We start from the raw sequence: 13,243 nt of genomic DNA, 5'->3' as shown, positions 1-13,243 counted from the left end.
CAGGTAGATAGGATAGTGAAGAAGGTGTTTGGAATGATTTCCTTTATTGGTCAGAGTATTGAGTACAGGAGTTGGGAGGTCATGTTGCGGCTGTACAGGACATTGGTTAGGCCACTGTTGGAATATTGCGTGCAATTCTGGTCTCCTTCCTATCGGAAAGATGTTGTGAAACTTGAAAGGGTTCAGAAAAGATTTACAAGGATGTTGCCAGGGTTGGAGGATTTGAACTACAGGGAGAGGCTGAACAGGCTGGGGCTGTTTTCCCTGGAGCGTCGGAGGCTGAGGGGTGACCATATAGAGGTTTATAAAATCATGAGAGGCATGGATAGGGTGAATAGCCAAGAACGTTTGCGTAGGGTGGGGGAATCCAGAACAAGAAGGCATAGATTTAGGTTGAGAGGGGAAAAATTTAAAAGGGATTCAAGGGGCAACTTTTTCACACAGAGGATGGTGCGTGTATGGAATGACCTGCCAGAGGATGTGGTGGAGGCCGGTACAATTACAACATTTAAAAGGCATCTGGATGGGTATATGAATAGGAAGGGTTTATAGGGATGCGGGCCAAGTGCTGGCAATGGGACTCGATTAGATTCTCTTACAGTATGGAAACAAGCCTTTCGGCCCAACAAGTCCACACTGACCCTCCGAAGAGTAACTATTCCCTTACCCTATATTTACCCCTGATTTGGCAATTTAGTGTGGTCAATTCACCTGACCTGCACACCTTTGGATTATGGGAGGAAACCGGAGCACCCGGAGGAAACACGTGAGGAGAATGGGTGATTCCGCTTATGGGTGAGTGCCAAACCAGAGGACACAGCTTAAAAATATGGGGTAGATCGTTTAGGACAGAGATGAGGCGAAACTTCTTCACCCAGAGAGTGGTGGCTGTGTGGAATGCTCTGCCCCAGAGGGCAGTGGAGGCCCACTCTCTGGATTCATTTAAGAAAGAGTTGGATAGAGCTCTCAAAGATAGTGGAATCAAGGGTTATGGAGATAAGGCAGGAACAGGATACTGATTAAGGATGATCAGCCATGATCATATTGAATGGTGGTGCAGGCTCGAAGGGCAGAATGGTTTACTCCTGCACCTATTGTCTATTGTCTATTGAATGTGCAAACTTCACTCAGACAGTTGCCCGAGGTGGGAATCGAGCCTGGGTCCCTGGTGCTGTGAGGTAGCAGTGCTAACCACTGAGCCACTGTGTTGTCCCACCTGGTCAGCATGGACGAGTTGGACTGGAGGGTCTGTCTCTGTGCTGTACATCTCTCTGACTCTGTGACTCTATTTGTTAATCAAGGGCCCCTCCTCTATTGGCGGACTGACAGGCTCAGGGTCGGATTCATAGACAGGACTTTGAATTGATAGCAAGTGACAGGTATCCTCCAGGGATTGGTGCTAAAGACTCATGGAGCTGTGACGTCTCTCTGTAGGACTGCAATATAAGGGGACTGTCCTTCCTCACTGATAGCAAACTTGGTTAGACGACCCCACATTCACTGGTGTTAGAGGGAGAGTGGTTTGGATTTACCACGATGGCCAACCAGACTCCTAAGATGTTGTGGTTCTGTTCGCCGAGCTGGAAGTTATTGTTGCAAACGTTTTGTCCCCTGGCTAGGCGACATCATCAGTGCTTGGGAGCCTCCTGCAAAGCGCTTCTTTGATGTTTCCTCTGGTGTTTATAGTGGTCTCTCCCTGCCGCTTCCGGTTGTCAGTTTCAGCTGTCCGCTGTAGTGGTTGGTATATTGGGTCCAGGTCGATGTGTTTGTTGATGGAGTTTGTGGATGAATGCCATGCCTCTAGGAATTCCCTGGCTGTTCTCTGTCTGGCTTGCCCTATGATAGTAGTGTTGTCCCAGTCGAATTCATGTTGCTTGTTGTCTGCGTGTGTGGCTACTAAGGATAGCTGGTCGTGTCGTTTCGTGGCTAGTAGCCACACATGCAGACAACAAGCAACATGAATTCGACTGGGACAACACTACTATCATAGGGCAAGCCAGACAGACAACAGCCAGGGAATTCCTCGAGGCATGGCATTCATCCACAAACTCCATCAACAAACACATCGACCTGGACCCAATATACCAACTACTACAGCGGACAGCTGAAACTGACAACCGGAAGCGGCAGGGACAGACCACTATAAACACTGGAGGAAACATCAAAGAAGCGCTTCGCAGGAAGCTCCCAAGCACTGATGATGTCGCCTAGCCAGGGGACGAAACGTTTGCAACAAAAACTTCCAGCTCGGCGAACAGAACCACAACGAGCACCCGAGCTACAAATCTTCGCACAAACTTTGAACTCCTAAGATTAAATGACGAGGAGAGATGAAACAAATTCTGATTGAACCTTTGGAATTTAGATAGTTAAGGAAGATTTAATCACAACTTCCACAATTTTCAGGGGAACAAATATGATAAAAAGACTGACGTTTATATAATGTGTTTTACAATTACTGGATGTCTCAGGTTTGTGAACCTTTTCAAATTCTGTATCACGGAATGCTATGGAAACTGAGTCTGAGTGTGTTTAAGACAGCGATTGACCGAGATTGACAGATTGATAGAGATTGATAGAGATGGACAGTTTGATAGAGTGGACAGATCAACAGAGATCGACAGTCAGAGCATTGAAGTATTTGATCAGCCATGACCATATTGAAAGATGGGCAAGCTCAATGATTTGAAAGACGTCCCCCTCTTCCTACGTTCCCCAGTATATTATCTGGTCCTTGTGGTACCCCTCTAGTCACAGCCTGATTATACAAGAATGAGACATTAGTTTCTGCTGTCTGCTAGTCAGTGCATCCCTCCTGTATCTTGTTCTTTCCTTTTGTTAACCAACTTCCTGTGGATGCTCTTATCAAAATATATGACATCCATTGATTCCCTCTCTATTATTTTTGTTCATCACATTCTCAAAACTCCATTTGTCAAACACAGTTTTCCATTTGCCAATCCAGCCATATAATTATTATCCAAGTATCTGTTTATCACATCCTTTATGGGAGATGGAAAGTGAAAAGGAACTGTTTCCGTTAGTTTGGGCAATGCAATGTGAAGGGAGATGGTGTAAGAACTGGAGTCAGACCTTGTAGGAGTGAAATTCTACACACAAGATGTGGATGTTCAGAACGCTGTTCAACAGATCAGCTGGCCATTGGAAATCTGGGATTGACAGTCAAAGTGATCGAGGATTGCAGTTTGAGGTGATAGATAAAGCGTGATCTCAGTGGGTGGGGGCGCAGTCGTTAGGGACTACACAGTTCAGGATTGGGGTTGGTGTTTGGGCTTGTATTCTCTGGAGGAGTATTGGGAGGGGGTTGCAGGAGCTGAAGAATGGGGCCAGGATTGTGGGAGGGGAAGCCTGGATAGATGGGCATTGAGATTGCTGTGTTTCTAGTTAATGTGAAACTGACCATTCCTCTCTCAATCCACAGTCGCTCGGTGCTACAGGAAGTTCTCGACACTGATCTTAGCAATGAGGCTTTCCCCTTCTCGACACACCAGGTTGTGAAGGCAGCTGGACACACAGTGAGTCACTTCTCTCCTGCCCATCATTGGTCAGCATTCACCTGTCTGTCCAATCTGGCTCAGTCTCTTATTTATTGCTGTTAAAAACCATGAACTTGTGGAACAATCTCACTGAATTGTTCAGTGAAACCCATAAGGCTGTAAGATATCAGAGCAGAATTAGGCCACTCAGCCCATCAAGACTGCTCCACCATTCGATATGGCTGATACGTTTCTCAACCCCATTCTCACCGTAACCTTTGATCCCCTCACCAATCAACAACCTCTCTATCTCCATCTTAAACACATTCAATGACTAGGCATCCACAGGCCTCTGCAGCAATGAGCTCCAGAAATTCACTACCCTCTGGTGAAGAGATTCCTCCTCATTTTCAGTTCTAAAGGACCATTCTTTCACTCTGAGGCTGAGCCATCATGTCCTAGTGTCTCCTTTTAATGGAAACATCTACAATATACAGATCTCTCAGTATTCTGTTGGTTTTAAATCAGATCCCTCCTTAACCTTCAAAACTCCATCATTATGAGTACAGACCCAGAGTCCTCAACCGCTCTTCAGATGACAAACCCTTCATCCCCAGGATTATTCTTGTAAACCTTCTCTGGACCACTTCCTTCCTTTTCTGCCCAAAATTGTTCAGAATGTTACAAATAATGTCAGACCATCACCTTACACGGCCTCAGCATTACATTTCTGCTCTTGTATTCTAGCTGTATTGAAATGAATACTAACATAGCATTTTCCTTCCCAATTGCCAACTTGAAGATTTTTGTGTTTGAAGTAGTAGAAGATTTAACTGGTTTGATGACTTTTGGTAACTGATTGTTCCTTGAAACCTGGTGAAGTTATAAACAGAACCACCAACACAGCAAACAGCATAAGCAGCAAGTGTTTGAGCTAAGCAGTAATGGATCAGTCCTGTCCCACCTGCTCATGAATGGTGGTGACAATGTTGGGAAGATGCTCCCATTGGTCGGAGAGACTAGGACCCGAGGACATAGCTTTAGAGTAAAGGGAAGACCTTTTAGAACGGAGATAAGGAGAAACTTCTTCAGCCAGAGAGTGGGGATTCTATGGAATCCATTGCCACAGAAGGCTGTGGAGACCAGGTCAATGAGGATATTTAAAACTGAGATAGATAGGTTCTTGAGTATCAAGGGTTATGGGGGGAGAGTGGGAGAATGGGGTTGAGAAACTTATCAGCCATGATTGAATGTTGGAGCAGACTGGATCGGCTGAATGGCCTGATTTCTGCTCCTATATTTTATCGTCTAACTCACTGGAGAAGAATGCTCCACAAGTGTTTCCATCCTCAATGATGAGGGAGCCTTGCACATTGGCAGAAAAGATGAGGCTGAAGCATTCACAGCATTCTTTAGCTCAAAGTGCTGAGTGGATGGTCCATCTCGGCCTCCTCCAGTGGTCCCCAGTCTCACAGATACCAGTGTTCAGCCAGTGTTCAGCCAATTCCATTCACCTCATGTGATATCAAGAAATGTTTGAAAGGGCATCGGCCCTGACAACATTCCAGGAATTGTACTGCAGATTACGCTCCAGAGCTCATCATTCATAACGTCAGGAAGTATGGGACATAGGGGGATTCAGAATTGGCTCGCTGACAGAAGGCAGAGAGTGGTTGTACATGGAAAGTATTCTGCCTGGAGGACAATGTTAGGTGGGGTCCCGCAGGGCTCTGTTCTTGGGTCTCTGCTCTTTGTAGTTTTTATAAATGACTTGGATGAGGAGGTTGAGGTGTGGGTTAGTAAATTTGCAGATGACACAAAGGTTGGAGGTGTCATCGATAGTATAGAGGGCTACTGCAGGCTACAGCTTGATATAGACAGGATGCAGAGCTGGGCTGAGAAATGGCAGATGGAGTTCAACCTGGATAAATGCAAAGTCATGCCTTTGGAAGTTTGAACTTGAATGCTGAGTATAGAATTAAAGACAGGATTCTTGGCGGTGTGGAGGAACAGAGGGATCTGGGTGTGCAGGTACATAGATCCCTCAAAGTTGCCACCCAAGTGGATAGAGTTGTTAAAAAACCATATGGTATTTTGGCTTTCATTAACAGGAATATTGAGTTTAAGAGCCGCTGTAGCTCTACAAGTCCCTGATGAGACTACACTTGGAATATTGTGTCGAGTTCTGGTCGCCCTACTACAGGAAAGATACAGAGGCTTTGGAGAGGGTGCAGAGAAGGTTTATTAGGATGCTGCCTGGACTGGAGGGCTTGCCTTATGATGAAAGGTTGAATAAGCTCAGACTTTTCCCTCTGGAGAGATGGAGGAAGAGAGGAGACCTGATCGAGGTGTACAAAATAATGAGAGGAATAGATAGAGTCAATAGCCAGAGACTTTTCCCCAGGGCAGGATTGTCAGGTATGAGGGGTCATAGTTTGAAGATATTAGGAGGAAGGTATAAAGGGGACGTCAGAGGTTGGTTTTTTATGCAGAGGGTTGTGAATACATGGAATGCGTTGCCAGTGGTGGTGGTGGAAGCAGAGTCATTGGGGACATTTGAGCGACTGCTGGACATGCACATAGACAGCAGTGAGTTGAGGGGTGTGTATGTTATTTTATTATACATTAGGATTAAACTTCAACACAACATCATGGGCCAAAGGGTCTGTACTGTGCTGTACGTTTCTATGTTCTATGTTCTAACTTGCCGCTCCCCTAGCCAAGCGGTTCCAGTGCAGCTACATCACTGGCATCTAACCCGACAATGTGGAAAATTGGTCAGGTATAAACTGTATATTAAAAAGCAGCACAAATCCAACGTGGCCAATTACTGCTCCTGTGTGATGGAAGGGGTCATCAACAGTGCGATCTAACAGCATCTCCTCAGTGGCACCCAGTTTGGGTTCCCCCAGGACCACTCAGCGCCTGACCTCATTACAGCCTTGGTTCAGAGATGGACAAAAGAGCTGAAGTCCCAACAAGACTGCATGTGAACAAGTGTAGCGTTAAGGAGCCCTCGCAAAACTAGGATTGGTGCAATCTCTCTTGGCATTTAGGGAGGTGGTTGTGGTTGTTGGAGATCAGTCATCTCAGCTCTAGGACATCTCTGCAGGAGTTCCTCAGGGTAGTGTCCTGGACCCAACTATCTTCAATTGTTTATTCAATTACCTTCTTTCCATCATAAGGTCATAAATGATGTGGATGTTCGCCAATGATGGCACAATGTTCACCATTATTTGTGATTCACAGATACTGAAATGTAACAAGATCTGGACAATCTCCAGGCTTAGATTGACAAGTGACAAGTAACATTCACGTGACACAAATGCCAGGCTATGACCATCTCCAATGAGAAATAATCTAACCACCACCCCTTGACATTCAATGGTGTTACCATCATTGAATCTCTCGCTATCAACATCCTGGGAGTTACCAGAAACTGAATTGGACCAGCCACATAAATACTGTGGTTACAAGAACAAGTTAGCAGTTGGGAACCCTGCAGCGAGTAACTCACCTGCTGACTCCCCAAAGTCTGTCCACCACCTACAAGGCACAGGTCAGGAGTGGGATGGAATACTCCCCACTTGCCTGGATGGGTGTAGCCCCAACAACACTCAAGAAGCTTGACACCAAAGCAGCCTGTCTGATTGGCACCACATCCACAAACATCCACTCCCTCCACCACTGACACTTAGCAGCGTTGTGTACCATCTATAAAATGCACTGCAAAAATTCACCAAGGCTCCTCAGACAGCACCTTCCAAACCCATGACCAAATACATCTAGAAGGACAGGTGTAGAGGTACAAGACAATACCATCACCTGGAAGTTCCCCTCTAAGCCATTACCATCCTGACTTTAAAGTATATCACTGTTCCTTCAGTGTCACTGTGTTGAAATCCTGGGATTCCCTCCCTAAGGGTATTGTGGGTTTACATACCTTGAAACTTTATTGCTGGAACAGCACAGCAGGTCAGGCAGCATCCAGGGAACAGAAGATTCGACGTTTCGGGCACAGGCTTTCATTCCTGAAGAAGGGCCTGTGCCCGAAACGTCGAATCTTCTGTTCCCTGGATGCTGCCTGACCTGCTGTGCTGTTCCAGCAATAAAGTTTCAACTTTGATCTCCAGCGTCTGCAGACCTCACTTTCTCCTCGAAGGTTTACATACCTACAGCACGTGGACTCCAACAGTTTGAGAAGGCAATTCACCAACACCTTCTGAAGGACAACTAGGGGCAGGCAATAAATATAGGCCCAGTCAGTGATGCCCATGTCCCACATTTAAGTTTAAAAAATGTTGGTCAAACATTGATGTGAGGGGTCACCTTGAGATTAAGAGCATTCTGTAAAATGGGGGTGGAGTCAGTTGAACCCATTTTTAATCAGTCTATTCAGTGATGTTATTACATACCTCTGGAGTAGGTAGGACTTGAACCCAGGCCTCCTATCTCAAAGGCAGAACCAGTACCACTGCCACCAGAGTCAGTTCTAAGGGTGTGTTCAGGTCAGGCAGCATCTAGGGAACAGGAGAATCGACGTTTCGGGCATTAGCCCTTCTCCTGTTCCCTAGATGCTGCCTGACCTGCTGCGCTTTTCCAGCAACACATTTCCATCTCTGATCTCCAGCATCTGCAGACCTCACTTTCTCCTCAAAGTGCTTGTAGATAAGGTAGTGAAAAAGGCCAATGGCATGTCTGTCTTCATTGGAAGGGGCATTGAGTATAAGGATAGGCAGGTTATGCTGCAGTTGTATAGAACTTCAGTTAGGCCACACTTGGAATACTGCATGCAGTTCTGGTTATCACACACCCAGAAGGATGTGGATAATGTGTAGAGGGTACAGAAAAGGTTTACCAGGATGTTGCCTGATATGGGGGATTTTAGCGATGAAGGAAGGTTGGATAGACTGGGTTTGTTTTCACTGGAGCACAGGAGGTTGAGGGGGTGACCTGACAGAAGATTATAAGATTGTGAATGGCCTGGATAGACTGGGAAGTATGAGGCTTTTTCCCAGGATAGAGGGGTCAGTTACTCAGGGACACAGGTTCAAGGTGTGCAGGGGAGTTTAAAAGAGAGATGCCAGGCACATTTTTCACACAAAGGGTGGTGAGTGCCTGGAACACATTACCAGAGGAGGTGGTGGAAGCAGACACAATAGCAACATTCAAGAAACACCTGGATGAATAATGAATGGGAAAGAAATAAAGAGTTATGGATCCAGTAAGTGAAGACGGTTTTGGTATGGAAGGGCACAATGTGTTGGCACAGGCTTGGAGGGCCGAAGGGCCTGTTACTGTGCTGGATTGTTCTTTGCTGATGCAGTGCCAATGAACTGGGCTGCTTTGTCCTGGATGGTGTTGAGCTTCTGAAATGATTCTCAGATTGTTTTATGAGGAAAGGCTAGACAGGCTGGGTCTGTATCCTCTGGAGTTTAGCTGAAAGGCTAGACAGGCTGGGTCTGTATCCTCTGGAGTTTAGAAGTGTTTGTGGTGACTTCGTTAAAACATAGAAGGTTCTGAAGTGATTTGATTGGGTGGATATCAAAAGGATGTTTCCTCTTGTGGGAGTTTTGAATGAATAGTGATAATTTAAAAATAAAAGGAACACCCATTTAAAATAGATGAGGAAACATTTTTTCTGTCTGTGTTAAGAATCTTTGGAATCCCGAAAGGTAATGGATGCAGAATTTTAAAATATTTTTTAGGCAGAAGTGTATAGTCTTTCATCCCCTTGGTAATGAAGGACTTATTGGGCATATGCAGGACTGTAGAGTTGAGGTTAAAATCCAATCAGCCACGATTTTATTGAACAGCAAAGAAGGGTCAAAGAGCTGAGTGGCCGATTCTTCCTTGTGTGTACGTATGTCCTTATGAGTTAGAGTTGCCCCAGTTCAGGCAAGTTGGGAATATTCTATCACATTCCTGATGTGTGCCTTGTAGATGGTGGACAGGCTTCAAGGAGGCAGAAGGTGAGTTACTTGCTGCAGAGTTCCCAGCCACTGATCTGCTGTTGTAGCTGTTGTGTTTACAAGGTGAAGCCAGTTGAGTTTCTGGTCAGTGATGACTTTCAGGATGTTGATAGTGGAGGATTTAATGATGGGTAACATAATTGAATGTCAAAGGGAAATAGTTAGATTCTCTGTCATTAGAGGTAGTTATCGCCTGGCATTTGTGTGGCACACATGTTACTTGCCACTTGTCCGTGTCTTGTTCGTCCATACAGCTGACCTCTGTCCTCATTGTGTTCCTGTTGGGTGAGTTTATTGCCTTGGGACTTCTATCTAGTTTCCTATCCATTACATCCTGTCTTTCCTGAACCCATGCTTTTCCCTAAGGTGTGACAATGTTCTGGATGAAACTGTCCGGAAATTCCTTTGTGAGTCAGAGTTTCTGTAAGTTACATTCAGGCTCAGTGACTCTGAGCTGGAGAATTTCAAAGTGGAGGTGTATTTGTTTTGAATATCTTGACCACTAGCTCCTACATTCTACAGTCCAAGTACACAGCCAACTCTGACAGCTTCAACTGAACTTTATTTATTTAATTAGGGTCTTTGTTCAAAGAATATGTGCACTTACCATTGAGTAGTTTAACTAGGTAAGCTATGAATTTGATTCTGTGTTTGTACTTAGCTGTGCCTAGATTAAATGACTCTGTTAGTATTGAGAGAAAAAACCTTAAAGATAATCAAACAGTTTCTTACCTGCTTACCTGATTAAAGTCTTTTTAACCTCAGATTGCAGGTCTGTGTATTCCTCTCTTGGAGCAAGCCTTGTTCTCTGGTAAAAAGTTAAACAACATCTGTTCTCTCACCCACTGAATATCCCTGAATTGAGTAAATGCAGCAAAATTGAATGTGATTCTCAGAGAGTCAACAAAGCCACAGCCTGATTTGTTGAGTCTATTTATGAAAGTCAGTGTGTTCACCATTCTGTTCATTCTGAAATCACAGGAGATGGTCTCTGCCTCTGGGCACTGGCTATCTCACTGTCGGTTGCTCTGTATCACTGTCTCACTATCCCATAGTTATTTGAGTAGGATTGAAGAGACCTTGTGTTCAGCAGATTGAATTTAGAGATCACAGCGTCAATACCTGTGTTGACACAATCTGTTGCTTTGAAACTGCATGCATGTTTGTGAGAGTCAGTTTGAGAGGCAGGAATGATTTCATTGTATTTCCAATAGAGTAGCAGTTATTGTGGAAGGTTTACCAGGTTGTGGGGCTGGTCATTGATTTAACTTAGGAAAATTATTGCAAATGGAACAACTTAGCAGCTGAAGTCACAAGATATGTTCAGATTCTGTGGAACACATTGTAAGTCAGTTGTCTGAGTCAGAAATACTTATGGGAGAAAGTGAGGTCTGCAGATGCTGGAGATCAAAGTTGAAACTTTATTGCTGGAACAGCACAGCAGGTCAGGCAGCATCCAGGGAACAGGAGATTCGACGTTTCGGGCACAGGATTCCTGAAGAAGGGCCTGTGCCCGAAATGTCGAATCTCCTGTTCCCTGGATGCTGCCTGACCTGCTGTGCTGTTCCAGCAATAAAGTTTCAACTCAGAAATACTTATATCTGTTCTCAGTGAGTTCATCCCAGGGCTGAATCAAGTTGTTGCCACACTGTGTCAGGATTGTGAGGGCAGTGAGCCAGACTGGAGAGGAGAGTACTACTGACCTGTCCGGATGCAGGAAAAGAGGCTGAGGGAGGGCAGTCCCCAACAGTGCAGTGTTTGAGAAGGATTTGGAGCTGTTCATTGCTGCACAGAACCACCACTCAGCACCATTGGCTGTGAGAGCTGATGAGGGCTACAGTCTGAGCTGGTAACTGCTTCTGTGTGTCCTGTCATTCAGCATGTTGTCACACCCCTTAGGGGGTGGAATTATCAAAATTTAATAAAGTATAAGCCAGTCAGCTCATACGTCTGTTAACCAAAGCAGACATTATTGGAGAAACTCAGTAGGTCTGGCAGCATTTGTGGATGGAGAAACAATTAGGGTTTTGAATCTGATGTCTCTTCATTGACCTTGTCAGCTTGGAGCTATCTGCCATCCCTGAATTCTCTCCAAATATCATGTCAAATTTTACTTGAACAGCTTCTCTGTCCCTGTTGAACACGATTGCACTGTTTGAGAAGTGTTCCTCTGGTTTTCCCAATCTGCTTCTGTCTGAACTCGAAATTTGTGGCTGAGAAAATGTTGAACACAGTTTCTCTTCTTTAGCCCTCACATCCTTTAGCTGTTCACCCAGGCTTACCCCCAGACCCTCTCTGCTCCTGTGAACACAACCCCGCATCTTCAGCTGTTTCATTCCAAGTCTCAATCATGTCAAGATACTCAAGAAGTGAGACCAATCTTAGGGGCAGAGATTAGGAAGAGGATTTCTTGCTATTATGAATGATACTGATAAAGCAAATGAAGAGGAACAGGCAGGAGGTTTTTGTCAAAGGAGACAGGTAGATATAACCAGGTTTTTTCTATGTAGAGGGTTTTGACCCGGAGCATACTGGATGAGCTGTGATGTATGATCAAAAATAACGTGCAATGAGCTCCCTGAAAGAGCCAGCAGACACACAATGGGCTGCAAGTCCTTCTCCTGTGTTGTATTAATCAAAGATCCTGTAACTCTGTTCCCTGACCTTACCTTGCTGTGTATTCTCATTGATCTAACTTTGTTGTTTTCAAGGTTCGGGCTATGAGGCTGTCATTTGTTGGTGAGCTAGGCTGGGAGTTGCATGTGCCAAGGGAATCCTGTGTCGCTGTTCATCGTGCTGTGATGCAGTCTGGGGCAAAATTTGGAATCACCAATGCTGGTTACAGAGCCATTGATTCACTGAGTATTGAGAAAGGTAAGTACTGTCAGAGTGCACAATACTGCAATGCAAAGTGAACCCACACTCTCATTAACGCCATGGTCAAACGGTCGGTGTGAGAGTTCTCTCTAACAAGAACCTCTTCCTGCACTTTGACCTGAACAGGACTTACTGTTCACACTGAGGCCTGTTTCTGATTCAGTTGTTTTTATCTTATAACGTTTCAATTGTTTCAGCTGGTGGGATAGACTCTGAGGGAGGAGGATTTCCAGCCGTGAACACTGGCTGCATGTCTGTCAAAAACAAACACTGAAACATTTTTGACAACAGTGAAAGAGACAGTCATAGATAATGAAAGGTTTACCTGATTGACCATTCTGACTGAGGGAGTGCCGCACTGTCGGAGGGTCAGTGCTGAGGGATGCTGCACTGTCGGAGGGTCAGTGCTTAGGGAGTGCCGCACTGTCGGAGGGTCAGTGCTGAGGGAGTGCCGCACTGTCGGAGGGTCAGTGCTGAGGGAGTGCCGCACTGTCGGAGGGTCAGTGCTGAGGGAGTGCCGCACTGTCGGAAGGTCAGTGCTGCGGGAGTGCCGCACAGTCGGAAGGTCAGTGCTGCGGGAGTGCCGCACTGTCAGAGGGTCAGTGCTGAGGGAGTGCCGCACTGTCGGAGGGTCAGTGCTGAGGGAGTGCCGCACTGTCGGAGGGTCAGTGCTGAGGGAGTGCCGCACTGTCAGAGGGTCAGTGCTGAGGGAGTGCTGCACTGTTGGAGAGTCAGTGCTGAGGGAGTGCTGCACTGTCAGAGGGTCAGTGCTGAGGGAGTGCTGCACTGTCAGAGGGTCAGTGCTGAGGGAGTGCTGCACTGTCGGAGTGTCAGTGCTGAGGGAGCGCCGCCCTGTCGGAGGGTCAGCGCTGAGGGAGCCTGCACTGTGGGAGGGTC

The 13,243-nt window shown here is 45.8% G+C and overlaps 1 protein-coding gene across 1 annotated transcript in view; it reads left to right on the top strand.

The window, feature by feature from the left end:
* The window catches only part of sardh (sarcosine dehydrogenase), a 229,547-nt gene that overhangs the window by 201,303 nt on the left and 15,001 nt on the right, over window positions 1–13,243 (top strand). The window contains exons 17-18 of the mRNA XM_087998130.1: window positions 3,443–3,536; window positions 12,181–12,343. Coding sequence (XP_087854256.1) covers window positions 3,443–3,536; window positions 12,181–12,343 — 257 coding nt within the window. The remainder of the gene's footprint in view (window positions 1–3,442; window positions 3,537–12,180; window positions 12,344–13,243) is intronic.

Source organism: Chiloscyllium plagiosum, unplaced genomic scaffold (genome assembly GCF_037043375.1).
Source record: "Chiloscyllium plagiosum isolate Xiang-an unplaced genomic scaffold, Cpla_swu_hap1 HiC_scaffold_21, whole genome shotgun sequence".
NCBI lineage: Eukaryota > Metazoa > Chordata > Chondrichthyes > Orectolobiformes > Hemiscylliidae > Chiloscyllium > Chiloscyllium plagiosum.
The sequence above is the reverse complement of the archived record's forward strand: the minus strand, read 5'-3'. Positions and strand labels throughout refer to the sequence as shown.